The sequence below is a fragment of the Lygodium microphyllum genome, chromosome 18 (genome assembly GCF_053477565.2).
Source record: "Lygodium microphyllum isolate KBCC chromosome 18, Lygodium_microphyllum_v1.1.10, whole genome shotgun sequence".
NCBI classification, from domain to species: domain Eukaryota; kingdom Viridiplantae; phylum Streptophyta; class Polypodiopsida; order Schizaeales; family Lygodiaceae; genus Lygodium; species Lygodium microphyllum.
The window spans coordinates 31772992-31787773 of NC_141152.1; the positions used below are offsets into that span (position 1 = coordinate 31772992).

The 14782-nt window shown below is 40.6% G+C and overlaps 1 protein-coding gene across 1 annotated transcript in view; it reads right to left on the minus strand.

Annotated features, from left to right (window-relative positions):
* Nucleotides 1–13235, minus strand: part of LOC148020724 (urea-proton symporter DUR3-like) — a 47793-nt gene extending 34558 nt beyond the window's left edge. Inside the window, exons 1-8 of the mRNA XM_087698548.1 lie at nt 12918–13235; nt 11926–12104; nt 3018–3080; nt 2818–2947; nt 1060–1147; nt 724–866; nt 551–638; nt 336–448 (exon numbers count right to left, since the gene is read on the minus strand). Coding sequence (XP_087554674.1) covers nt 336–448; nt 551–638; nt 724–866; nt 1060–1147; nt 2818–2947; nt 3018–3080; nt 11926–12104; nt 12918–13004 — 891 coding nt within the window. The 5' untranslated portion in view covers nt 13005–13235. The remainder of the gene's footprint in view (nt 1–335; nt 449–550; nt 639–723; nt 867–1059; nt 1148–2817; nt 2948–3017; nt 3081–11925; nt 12105–12917) is intronic.
* Nucleotides 13236–14782: the final 1547 nt, after the last annotated feature.

A 14782-nucleotide genomic window follows, 5' to 3' on the forward strand; every position in this document is an offset into this window, starting at 1 on the left:
TCTACTCCATTGCCGTGATTTTGTATGTCTTCCATCATCTGATTTTGCACTCATCCTATGACTTGATATAATATAACTACTTAGTACGAGAGAGAGAGAGAGATGTATGCTGATCTGGTTCTTCCTGGTATTGCTGCTCCCTGGCTGGATACTGTTCGCTCCACACCAGCTATTCTTTCAGTGTGACATTTCTGTGTTAGAGTCTGTGTAGACTTTCCTTTATGTCTGTCATTTTCAATGTCCTGATGGTCTGATGTAAATATTTACTACTTAATTCAATCATCTTCACGAAAAGAGAGAGAGAGAGAGAGAGAGAGAGAGAGAGAATGGGTCACCTGCCAATATGCTTGATCTGCCCATACATTCCCAAATGATGCAATAAAATTCAGGACTGCAAATTCTAGACCCCCTTTGCTCAATATTGTCAAATAACTGCCATCTTTATTTCCTACACATATCATAGTCAAAGTTAGAGTCAGCATCTCTTTGTAGAAGCCCTCAGTATCAATTCAGAGACCCTGGAAAAACTGTTTAAATTCAGTACACTTGCCTGAAACTGGTACAGAATGGGCATATGTTTTGAGGTTTCTCCAGACATTGCCAATGCTTCCCAATGGATAGACATCTGATGAATAGACCTGAAAAGAGAAGCCACTATTTTAGAGAAAAACTGCCAATAATAACAATCCTGTTTACTTTGTATTATAACAACATCGAAAATACCTTAAAAATGAAAAGAATCAGGGTAACAAAAATTATGACTGTGTGCAAATAAGATGATACAAAGGTCGCTTTCAGTCCTCCCATAACTGTGTATGTCACAACGCTGATTGGGACCAACATTAAAGCTGCATATATGTTCATGCCTGCAATATATACTGCAAGTCTCAGTGCACACCTTTTTTGAAAGCAAACATAAATTTAATGGCAGCTAAGTCACTCCCATATGCTACAAAGGCTTCTTAGCTTTCAAGCCTGCATAAAAGCCTTGAATCACAAAACAATGCTAGTCTTTTTGGTTCCATTAGAGAACGCAATATCAGCATGTTAGAGGCAAACCTGTAGCAGCCACTAATGCATTCCCAGATCCAATAAATAAAATAGCACACACGAAAAGGTTATTTAGATAGCAAAGGTACAAAAATACCTGCAAAAAGAAAGCAAAGATCACAATTCAGTATCACATAATTGAATGCAAGTCAATAACAATATCTTGAAATAGCAACGGGAAAAATCAGATTAATAACATTTGGCTTCTCAGAAGTGCATAGACATATGTAGCATGGTATGTTGAGGGCATGCACAAGCTAGCGCCATGCAGTCATCCTCTACACAACTTTCTAAACTTTCTCTTAGCACCATTTTAACCAAGCAAAAACTGACCAAAGTGAGAAACCCTTTTGAGGAACATATGCAAGTACCTGAGAAAATGGTCTTCATTAGGGGGTTGCCATTAAAAGAAAATGCTACTAGGTATGGATTTGAAATATACAAAATTATACGAAAAAGGAGTTTTCACCCAAAGACTTCAAGTAAAACAAAAGGATACATCATGCCCTTCAAGTTTTCTTGTGCAGCTCTGAGGTCAGCTTGCATTTGTTTTAAGTAGCCGTAAGACTGGGCATCATATCATTGTTTGAGGATGATTGAAGAAACTCCCAATCGGTACACTCAATTCGAAGCATTTGTTCACAAATAGGAGACATGTTTCTAGCAATTATGGCTACTCAAGTGGACACCCTTCTCAATACAAGATGATGATATACTCATCAGATAGGAGATTGACTCAGATGCTAGTAACAGCTGAAGTAATCTTGGAGTCCTCAATATCTCAATATGATCTTATCATGTGCATACCTAAACTTGAGATTTGGCATCGGCCTCACTAATTTAATGATACGATATTGATTCCCAGAGTTAAGTTGTACTTACAGTAGTTCATTCCTTATATGCCCATCTCTTTAACACCTAGGCATCTCCTAAACTCTTTTTTGGCATTTCATTCTGTTCGTATTTTGAGTGTTTAAAGGGAAGTCAAGATCACAGCATTGGCAGCTGGAGACGATCATTTCTATGTCAAGAACAGTAAATTCCATTAAAACACCTAGCAGTAAACATCCCCCCCCTCCCCGGGGAAAAAAAAAGGAAGCCAAGTAGTGAAGTAGTTTCTATGCCAAGGACAGTAAATTCCATTAAAACATCTAGCAGTACATCACCCCCCACCCCCCCAAAAAAAGAGGAAAAAAAGAGGCCAAGTAGTGAAGTAGGCATCTGCCGGCTGGCTGCTCCCATGGGAGAATAGCTAATACAAGGGCTCAGAGAATAACCAATCAAGTGACCTACAATGGCAAACCATGCAAGGTGATCCAACTTCCCTTTAACAAAAAGGAAGCCAGATCCATGTGTTATAAGGAGCTCAGAAGTGGAGAGTCAACTCCAGCATTTTATAAGGAGCTCAAAAAAAGAGTGTCAAGACTGAGATCATAGCCATCCTTTATCTTGTTTCCCCTGATACTTCCAAACTCGACATTGGACTTAAAATAATAAACATTTATTAAATTCTTAATCTTGGGGTACTTTCTTGTATGGCAGTTTAGATTTCAAAATAAAGTACAAGTTGACATAGATGGAGCTTGAGAAAACTTGCAGTTTGTCAGAAAAGTGACCCTGAGCATCCTTGAAATCAAATGATAGTTCTAGTCTAACTACAACATTTACAAGTTTGCATATTTTCAAGGTGTATCACAATCATAAACATCTGCAGAGCAACACAATTCTGAGTAAAAGAAACCTGAATCGAGATTTTTGAAAGATTACAAGGCTAGCAGCATGACCCCAGCGACGTCGAACAAGTTCCAAAACAGTGTGAGCCTTTGGTGCCCTTCGCTTGATTTCCATTGCAATGATACCAAAGAGAAGTATTTGTACGGCTGAGCTAGTGGCATACCTACAAGTAAGCTACCATAAATTCTTTGCTTTCTATAATTTCTTACCATTAAAAAATCTTCATTCCTTACCAAAAAGATCCACTTATTCCATATGTAAAAGTCTCATTCGCTGACTGTAATATAGTTGAAACCCTGCACCCAATTGTTACTAAAATTGTTGAGAAGGAAAGACTTGTCCTCTACTTTATAGCAACTCATCAACTTCAGTTCTTGAGCTATACATTCATTTAACTATTTAATGTTTTTCTTGCATAAAGATTTGTCATTTATAGTGCAAGAATGCTACACACACGGACAATCATTTAAATGAACTGCGTGACCAAAAAAGGAATATTAGAACTGATACAGAAACAAAGATGATGATGCCATTAATGCGTACACGAGCTCCTTGATCTCTGTTATCTACAAGATTCATCACATGGTTATGCTGGAGGGATATCAATGCCTCTTATGATGAATCTGATGAACTGAATCTTCTCGACTATGTCTGACTGTTTTGAGAGATGATAGCATGGATCCTCAGATAATCTTGCGATGGATGCTACTTGGCTCCAGGAGACGGCCTCTGAGACGCCTCCTAACCATGTGCATGCACACTCCATAAACACACACACACATACAAGAGCTAGCATTGTGGCTCTATCTATATCAGAATAGTTCCCTTACCATGCATGCACACTCCACACACACACACACACACGATTAAGTTGACATACAATATGCAATGCTACCAAGAAGGCGAGCATCAAGAAGAATTTATCAGAAACATTGGGATGACACACAATGTACAAAGGGAATATGTCTAGGAGGAACACAAATACTATCAAAAGCACGTGCAAAAAGAAAGTATTGATCAGGATCAATATCATAAAGTCTTAAAAAGCAATCATACAATCATTGTTGATGAGATCTTCTGAAAAAAGTAAATGGATCAGCTAAAATGTCACCAAACAGTATAAATTTTCTTTGTCTTCCAGATGGTTCAAAGCGCCCAAAATCTGTCCCAAGCCATAAAGTGAGAGAAATCTATAAGAGCTGTAGGTGTAATCCCAAACAACCCAAAATGTTTAGCAAACGTAGAAGGGAATCTCGCTCTCAAGTTATGCAGATAATCCATCCAGAAAACTAGAGCTGTAGGGCAGAACCATAGTATGTGAGGGATGGTTTCCAAAGGTACGATACATCTTCGACAAGCTGAAGTAGTAATGCCTCTTTTTGCAAGAAGAACGTCCGAACATCAGAAGGCAATACACCCACTAGACATTCCCAAAAGTCTTTGATTTTTCTCCAAATGACAAATAGGCTTGTAGTACATGCTTGAATGATAATAGTAGAGACAGCCAAAAATAAAAAAGAACATGTGCCTATCCACCACCTCGTGTATGAATTTTTTTGATAGAAAATAAGCTCTTATTGGTGCTTGCAAAGCAAGAGCCAAATCAAGCATCCTATTCCAATGAATAATTTCAAGATGCATGGATTTAGCAGGTTGTGTTTGCCTACGTGTCCACTTCAAATAGCAAACACTTCAAAGAAACCAAAAGCACCTTGCCGATGAGTGACGAAGCAACTTCCAAAGGCAGCAATGTTCATGTTTTAACAAGGCTGTGACCATTTAAGTCCAAGACTGAATTTGCTACACAAATTCAAGCAATAAAGAAGCTTTCCTAGCCAGCATGTGATAATGGTGATTCAATATATTAAGACCACCATGAAGCTTGCAAGAGCCCAACTTGTCAACTAACAACAAGGTACTTTTTTTCTTGCATTTGAAGAAGATCTCAACCGCCAAAGATATAAAACCTGAAAGATATAACTTTTCCAATATTGTAAGTGGCAAGAAAAATTGTATATGTAGGTCATTATATTGATTGCACAGTTCCAAAATGAGCATGTAGAGGCCATGTGGATCACTTCCAATAATGACATTTGACACAAGCTTTTGCATAACCCAACCACTCATTTGCTTTTAAGTGATATTCCGTCTGAAAGAGTATCCCAAATGTGATCACAAAGGGGAATCTCACCAGACAATGCCATCGGTGCTTAGACATAGATTGCAAAAATTAAGATTAAAACCAACAGCCAAACCAAAAGTTTATGAAGCTTTCATCAAGGTGACAAAATCCCTTTCTTCGCTTTTGGCCATGAAAAAGAAATCCTCAATATATGCTTGTGTTACGAAGTGAGAATCATTTGAGAATTCAAGTCTATGCAAATGCCCAACAGCAATCAAAGAATCCAAATATATAAACAGGATGAGTAGCCACCACCAGTAAAGAACTCAAAGGACAGCCTTGGCAAACTGATTGTCCAAAGTTCATCCATCAAATAAAGCACCTCCTAAAATAGCCGAAGCGTTGTCTTCAAAAAGCTAGTAAAACAAATTTTGCTTCGTAGGACTTGGCATCGTCAGATTTTTTAGACAGGTTCGTTTCAGCTTCTGTTTGCACTATTTTGTCCTTTTATGCACACTATTTTGTCCTTTTGTACAGAATGTTTACAACAGTCAATTCTACAAGTAAAGGCTCTTACAATCTACTTTGTACTACGCTACATAGGACAAGTTGGTATTGTGTATATTTTCCTCCTTTTGCAACAAGTACAATCAATGGCACAAGGATATGAAATTTTGATGCTTTGCTTAGCACTTGATGAAAGAGTTAATCAAATGTGGAAATGTAACTTGTACATGTGAGATGCAAGTTAATTATTTCACAATGTGGGACCTAGGACCCCAAGATATCAATTGGTGCCAAAGACAAAAGTTGTAACAAGTAATATCTACAAGGTAATAGGTGGTACCTAGTGTTAGAATTTGGCCTAGAGCATTTAATTAGCCATAAATATCAGTGGTGACAGTAGGGAAGTGGCATTAATTAATTAATTAATGCCATTTCCCAAGCTAATGAGTTCTTAGGATCACTTGGGTCATAAACTAGCCTAGCCAATTTAATTATTGGCCAGTCTAATTATTTATCTCAGTCATAAGTAATTATTAAATTAATTTTAAAAATTAATTTAATACAATTGGATAGTGAGGAAAGATTGTTTGGAGCTTTGGGAGGGGGGCATTCTGAGTTGGAGCAAGTTGGAAGGATGTTGTAGCAGCAGAAGGTACCAACCATCATGACCTTTCAGAAACTGGGCAACTACAAGCAGAGGGCTCCAGCAGCCAGGCAACAATAGGACTATGGGCAAAAGCATCTAGAGGGTTCCTCGCAATTGTTTGAGCTGGTATAGCAGGGCAGCAACTAATATCTACTCAATTCTCGTGATAAAACTCAGAATTCTCTCTCCTCAACATTTTCTCTCGTCCCCAACACAATCCTAGATTTCCTCAGCCAATACCAACAGATTCAACCATTGGAGATGGAAATTTTGATGAATCTCTATTGTAAACCCTAATTCACAAAAAAAATTAGGGTTTGACATCCACCTCGAGAAGCGCAAATTAAAGCCCAAGATACTTGAATTTCAGCTCACTAAAGTTGGGGCAATTTCAAGAGATTCAAGTAGCCATTCAACTAGCAAGCATTTGGGGCTGAATTTGCCACCCAAGGAAAACAATTGAAGGCCAATCCCGAGCAAACCAAGAAGAAAATTGGTTTAAAGACTCACTCGTCATTAATTATAGCAAGAGGCACTTGGATCAATGGAGGTGATTGAAGAATCTCAATGTACTCCATCCATTTGTAATAAAAGATAAAGAAATATTGCGAGGGGCGCCAATTTTTGGGCCCAACAAGGTGTCCATTGTCCAAGATTAAGTGGTGAATTCTGCATTTCAATTTATGTGCTTTAATTGTTTGCTGTAATTATTGATTAATCAAGTTATTACCACCCTCTTCGAGAAGGAAGGCTGGTTTCATGGTTCCATTGCTAAGATACCATCAATTCCCTTGACTTGGTGGGCCGCCTGAGGCACCTAATTGAAGGTCAAAAGCTTTGCTCTAGTGCTAAAATTGTGTTCCACTGAGCATTAGAACAAGAATGTCTTCTTACAATGCAATGGGATCAACTAGTGATGATGCATTTCACTTTGAAAATGCACATAATGAAAGGAAAAATGCAATGTCTAATCTTGGAACAAGCTTACAACATGGACAACGAGAAGAAAATGTGGTTGTTAACCAAGAAGTGGATCTTTCTAGATCACATGATGTGGGTGACCAACAAAGAGGTGAAGAATATAATGACTAGTTGAAGGCTCGGTTGAAAGCTGCAAGTGGGATCTTTACTCAATTGGCCAAAGATCCATAGTTTGAAAGGATTTTGGACTCTCCTAAAAAGGATAGTAAGGGCAATGTCATCTTCAAAGGCATTGGGATAGCAAGAAGCTCCCAAAGAACAGCCGCCGCAACCTAAAGATGCACCAAAGACAAGTGATGAGCAAAAGCAATTGATACGAGTGGGATTGGATATGCAAATGCAAGGCTATCTTGGTAGCGCCAATCCAATGGGTTTTGGATAGTCAAGCATGCATGCAAGTATGGGGCAATCAGGATACTTTGGTGGTGGCACCATTTTTCATGATATGGTGGGTCAATGATCACATACAGTGACTTATGGCACAACTCTTTATGGTATGCAGTAACCAATGCATGATATGCATAATCCCATGTACAATAGCATTGGCGTGATGCGTGGGACACAAAGTGGCATGTATGGTAATGCATCTGCATCCCCTAGCACTCATGGGGCTCAAGGAATGAGTGTCGATCGTGCAAATGCTTCTTATGGTACTAGTCATGATGTAAATACCAGAAATGCACCCTTTTTGCAGTAGCCAATGTATGATAACTTGACTCCCAAAGGGGCAACAAAGGACTATGATAAGGGTGCAAAAGAAGTGAAGTCTAAGACCTTCAACGAAGCACAAGATAGGCCGAAAGATTTGACTTTTATTCAACAATTTAATGCAGCCTATTCAGAAGGCAATTTCATCGAAACCTCTAAGATCCAAAAGGTAGCCACTTCCTAAAAGGGGAATGCATTGCAGTGGTAGTCCACGCTCTTGATGCAAGGTAGAGCATTATTAATATGGGTACAATTTAAGAAAATATTTGCTTCAAATTGATTGACTAGGAGCACTTGCAAATGCTTCATGTGAGCAATCACTGTCAATGTGCATGAGAGAAATAGGACTAAGCGAAAGTGGGCATCCAACTTGTCCCAATGAGGGAACCTTCTTCAACTGCTTCTTCTCCTCCTGAGAAAGTATAGAAGTCTTTGGCCTTTGGACTGTCAATTGCTTCAATCACAAGCTCCACAAGACCATACAACTCCATCATTACACACCAAATGTGCAAGTCTCTCCATCAAGCATCTGATCCGGTGGAAGAGGTGGTAGGACAAGAACTTTGTGGTCGATGATGGCTTGAATCTCCAAATTTGCTTCAAAAGACATTGCCTAAATAGCTCGGCATGCACTGGGTAACCCCTTCTACCTCCAAAAAGGCAGCCTGCTAGCACTTCCCTCTTCTATCCCCTAACAGCCATAACCACTTAAGGCAATTAAAAATCAAATATTGTAGTACAAAAAAACCAAAAAACAACCTTTCTCCTCTTTGACAGCTGTTCCTGCACACAAAAACAGCAAACAAGTCTTCTTTCACATGCTTCTCTGCTCATTCCAGCCTTGTGTCAACGTGCAACCATCCCATACACACTTGAACACTAAAAATGCACCTTGGCGTTGCATCAAAATCTCCCCTTCAGGTCTGTCCACAATTGATCAGCCTCTTAATGCTACTCTAATACCATGTCAAAGAGCTGAGATACGGAAGCGTATGACCAAACTCTAACACTAGGGGGCCGAAAAGGAAGTGGGAAGAGAGAGAGAGAGAGAGAGAGAGAGAGAGAGAGAGAGAGAGAGAGAGAGTTGTGCAACATGCTGATCTTCTCCCTAGGGAGGATTTAGCTCCTTGGCATATGGCAATATCTTCTGCTTCTTTGCCGTGTTTGTATCTTTGATGCCATTTGACTTTTGTACACCTTTTGTGATTTGATATTGTGGTGTGCCCAAGTGAGAGACAAGATGGGACTAAACTGAGTGTGTCCACTCCTTGGAGAGGCACCTCCTTATATTGACTAACCATGAGAGTACAACCAACTACTAAGGATCTTGGCATACATCCAACAGGTTCACACCTGGGCATGACCAACCACACACCACACCTCCCCCCTTAGGGAGAAAAAGATGAACATCTTTTTACAAGTTTGGGTGGAGAATGGACTGATAGACTGGGACCAACTCCGACGCTTCATCGGGGGAGAGTGGTCATACAACGGCTTAAGACTCAACTTTGGACTGAGGTCGGCTTGGACAAAAGAGTGCGACCATATAGGGACTGCAGACGGCATCATCTAGAAAATGGAGTGCAGACTTGGAGAGCTATTTTCGAGATCCATGTCCACTCTAGGCATAGCCAGGAACATCATAGGGGCAGCTGCGTCATAAGGAAAGAAAGACAAGAACTTGACTATTTTTGCGACAAACATCCATCTCCGAAAGGGGCTTGGTTGAGGGTGCTTATTGAAAACCAAGAAACAGGCTAGAAAAGTGAAAGCTAAGGAAAAAGTCTCACACAAATGAACTAGTGTATGTGAAAAACTGAGAGGAAAAACTGGCAAGCTTTGTTGCTCGTAAAATGCTTCCGTTGTCAAAAGGCATCTCTGCAAAATTAACGTTGCAGCAACTCCGTTTGATAATTTTAGACTTTACTTGATGGTTGTTGAACAAAACATTCTCGAAAAGCAAGATGCATTAAAAATTTCACCACTGCTTTTACTGATTCCATCCCATCTGTAATCCTCGTGATGCCTTTCCATCTGTAATCCTTGGTGTGGGCAGCATTGATAGGATAAGCATCTGCTTCATTCATTATGACACCAGACGTACACCTGGCTAGGAAGTGCTCCTTCTCCATCCTTGTACAAGAAGCCTTCATAGAACTGCACTCTCCTTGGAGATGCAAAGAACGATCAGCTGGGCCCACACATGGATCTGGACTGCGCAAGAAGGACTCATATGCGATATAGCATGGACACACAGAATCATGAGTAGCAGAGCAGCTGGGCTCGATGTGGAGGGGTGGCCGTGGGGGGGGCTCTGGAATAGGACCTGCAAAAGGCCCTAGCTCCAACCCTGCACAGGCAGGCATCCCCCCTTTCCTCTTCCGCAAACTGTCTCAAAGCTGCCCCCGTGGTCCACAGTGCCAGTAGATAGTCAGCATATGCTTCCGTGAACACATGCCGTTGATCTACCGTTTCCTTCATCAACCTCTTTCTGGCCTTGCATCTGCCCAGCGAGTCCTCTGGTCTAATCGGGAAGGTGTGGAAAGCACAAGTCTCATATAGCGCCAGAGCTGCAGCTTCATCAAATTATGAGATTGGCGCTCTTGTGACTGTATGGCGAAAGTCTTGAATATCCCTCGTGTGGTCAGGAAACTGGGATGAGAAGCTGCAAGGGGAAAACAGAGCACAATTCGTGGCTGAAGAGAATTCGTGGCTGAAGATGACTAATGGCTCTTCCTGATGTCTGCACGAAACAGGGATGAAGCAGAAAGGGTACACAAGAAAACTAAAGGGAAGCTTAGCCTGTGTCGAGCAAGAACCTCATGGCTGCTAGTAAAAGGAGCAAGAACTGAAATCAAGAATTGACCTCTAAGTAGGCTGTCAAAAAAGATTTAAAAATATGCAGTCGACCTGCATTGAATGTGGCTGACTGGGCAAGTCGGACTGCCCTGCCATGCGGCAGTTCAACTGGACTGCCCACACTGCCCCTGCCTGCTGCCCAATGAGTCTGCCCACTGCCTGTATGGCCTGCTGCCCATCATGCCTGCCTACCCAACTGGCCTTGGTGTACATGCTGCTCCCAAAAATGCCTGCCCAAGCCAATGCCCATACTGCTAACAGGCATATGCAGTTGTAGTGCTTCTATATCTTGAAATACACACATGCATGCATGCATGTAGCAAGCCATATTGAACTAGTCAAAAAAATGGATCATATGGTTTTGATTGGGTCCCAAACAAGTTTAGAGCTTGTTCTAGTATGGGACTGCCTTCATGATACTTGAGAATGCACAGGAAGTCGTAAACATGTTGATTTCTTGCTGTCCAAATGGTGCAGTGAGGCTAAAATCTCATTGAAGAAGAAAAGGAAGCATGAAAATTCACTTGCAGTATTAGATAGCTGCCTAACAGTGACCAGTCTACAACCAGATCACTGAGCATTAGCAATTTAGCATTTAACAGAGGAGTTAAATTTCTATTCATGGTCATGGCTTGTGACCCAGCTATGCAACCGGCACAAAGCTTCAACAGATTTCTTTTAGCTGTGATGTCATTATACTGGAACTTGACAGGGAGCTCAAGACATGTGGCAGAAAGTGGAATCCCAGTCTACGACCTTAACTCAAACAACCTACAAGATGAATTTATTGAACAAACTAGTCCATCAACCAGCCTATTCCACAACTTGTACAGTGTCCATATAATAGATCCACCAGGAGCCTCAACAGTAAGGGATAGCCATGCTTGTCAATTGTAGGCGTTGATCTTTGTTGAAACTGTGATGAAAGGTGTTCAACAGAGCCTTCTGTTTCCTTACCACAAAAGTTTCACTTTTGTTTGTCCTGAAATGCAGCTTCACATTCTGTACTATTGCTATCTTAAAGAAAAAAAAAGTTCTCACTAATCTTGAAAGTCAAAAAACTTGTCAACAAGTATCCTTTGTATGTGATGCTCATCATAATTGGGTAGTAAACATGCTGAACAAGAGCAAGAAGGCACAGCATATGGGACTTATCCAGGTCGCTAGGGGAAGCTTCAGAGTCACTATAGAAGCTTCCACATAATTTAGAAAGTTCGAGGGAACACTGAGAATTGCACTTTGCCCCAATCATAGAAGACTGATCTTCATGTCTTCGATCTAAATACCGGGAATATTGTGCAAAACTATTTATAGTTACCATGTCCAATGGCTGACAACATCTACGGCAACAAGGCCTGTTTTGATGGATCTTCCAGCAGTGTTGAATTCTTCAGAATCAGATTTTGTACCACCATATCTTTCATCCAAAATGGATATTAATATTGTTAGTACGGCAAAAAAGGAACCGTAGCCAAGAATAATAGCATAGCCCACTCCCTGCAAAGTAACACATACAAGTGGTTAATAACACAACAATGATGGCATGACAGTTTATAGTCTATCCATTCAATCTCATAATTCTAGTTTAATATGCAACCCACATGTTTAGAATACTTTTAGGAACATTACATGTCCAGAATTATTGAAATATTGTAGCCATCAATGGGTACATGAACATGCTCTACAAGTAAGCACAATGATGTTCAATAGTCAAGTATACAGACTGCACATTAAAAATACTTTTGAAAACACTACATTCCGGGAATTGTTAAAATATTGGAGTCATCAATTTGCACATAAACATGTGGACTTTGGATAGAAGCAATGTTCACAAGAAGTTGTGTGGGAACAGGGGCTCTTTTCCCTTGTTTTTCTCTATTGCATCCGACATCATGAGCTTCTTGTTTTTCTCTATTGCATCCGACATCATGAGCTTCTGCTTCAGAGGCATCGCATACCTAGCTAGGTGCAATTGGGGGCAGAGGGATCCTGGTCCCCACCCTAGGACTGGCAGCCCCCTGTCCCCAACCCACACCTAGTCATGTATATGGTTCCTCCCTCACTGAAGCTCATGATGTTGTCCTAATTCATGATGTGGGAATTATAGTGAGAATTTGTCTAAACTTTGTTGTGGTTGTGTGTGAGTGCGAGTGCGCGCGCACATCAACGTCAGAAAGTCGTGCAGCCTCTTGAGGCAGGAAAGCAAAACCCAAAGCAATCAGTAGCGCACAAAAAGAGGGACAATGTGGGATGATAATCTTGCAGCAGTAGTTAGACAAAGAGTAAAAGCAGATTAGAAGGAAGACTTACTGGAGAGAACAAGGTTTGGCCCCCAAAGAAGCTGGTTTGGTTGTCGTACTGGTGCAGCCCAAACAGGTTAGGAGCTCCGATGGGCATGATGGTGGGCTGCTCACACACACACACACACTCTCTCTCTCTCTCTCTCTCTCTCAAGATTATGCAATCACGTATGCTTGTGAATGGGTCTGGACTCTGCAGAAGAGACCCCCCCAGTTCCCACTAAGGGACGATTCTCGAGGCGCTCTCTCTCTCTCTCGTCTCCTGAGGCGCGGGAGGGAGGGAGAGAGAGAGAGAGAGTCCAAACGCATGAGGTTCGCTCGACTGATTCTAAAAGAATCGTATTCCAATGGGGTGGAGTGGGATTATAATTGTGATTCGTGAACAAAAAAGCTAGTCAACAAAAAAGTCTTTAGGTTGACAAAAGTGCTAGTCCCACGTGCTTTTTCTTATGAGTCATGACGCCAGCTGTGGGCCCCGTCCCAACTCCCTTCTCTTCTCCTGATTGTCAATGGTACATACTTCAAAGTTAAGAGAGAGACCTTCCTCAAATCCCTACCACATTAGGCAAATTTTGCCTGTATGCAGCAGTAGTTTTTGAGAAAACCTTTTTTCCCATCCAATGCAAAAAAAGAATAGTATATTGAAATGAGATTGGCTTTCCAGGAAAAAAATATGGTATTAGCCGATCTTTTGATTAGAATAAATTAGAGCCGATCTTTTGATGAGAATACACTAGAGCCGATCTGTTGATGAGAACTAGCGTTCCGCACGCGCTTCGCATGCACAGAACGCTAAAGCGGCAAGCAAAGTTACTTGCCGTGCGATAGCACGGCAACTTCGCTCAACAATCCATTTCTCATCTTTCTCTCTCCTCTTTTTCCTCTCTCTCTCTCTCCCCCAAATTCCCTATGTCTAATTTTCTCTCTCTCTCTCTCTCTGCCTTTTATTTTTGTTTATTTTTTCTTTTCTCCTGGTTCTCTCTCTCTCTTTCTCTTTTTTCTCTCCCCGTTTTTCTTCTCTCTCTCTCTCTCTCTCTCTCTCTCTCTCTCTCTTTCCTTTTATTCTCTCCCCTCTCTCCTCTCTTTTCCTTCTCTCTCCCTCTCCTCTTTTTTCCTTTTTTTCTTCTTCTCTCTCTCTCTCTTCATTCTCTTTTTTTCTCTCTCTCTTTCTCTCTCTCTCTCTCCTCTATTTTTTATTCTCTCTCTTTTTAAATGTTATCTTTTCTCTCTCTATAATTCTCTTTACATATTTTCTCTCTCTCTTTTTCTTATTTCACTTTCTTTCCCCCCCTCTCTGTCTCTCTTAAAGTATGTAAATTTTATATTTTCCCTATATATAATTCTCTTTTTATGTTTATATTCTCTCTCTTATTCTCCTCTCTCTCTCTCTCTCTCTCTCTCCGCCCCCTTTTCTTCTTCTCCCCTTCTCCTAATTTTTCTTTTTTTCTTCTCTCCCTCTCTCCCTTTTAAATTTTATCTTTTTATTCTCTCATTCTTTCTCTTTTAAATTCTATCTTCTCTCTCTCTCTCTCTCTCTCTCTCTCTCTCTCTCTCTCCGCCCCCTTTTCTTCTTCTCCCCTTCTCCTAATTTTTCTTTTTTTCTTCTCTCCCTCTCTCCCTTTTAAATTTTATCTTTTTATTCTCTCATTCTTTCTCTTTTAAATTTTATCTTCTCTCTCTCTCTCTCTCTCTCTCTCTCTCTCTCTCTCTCTCTCTCTCTCAAAAAATATTTAAATTTTAAAAAATATATATCTTTTTTCCCATCTCTCTTCCTCTTTCTTCTTCTTATTATTCTTCTCTCTCTCTCTCTCTCCCCCCTCTTTCCTTCTCTCTCCTCTTTTTTTCTTTTTTTCTTCTCTCTTTAAATTTTTTTCT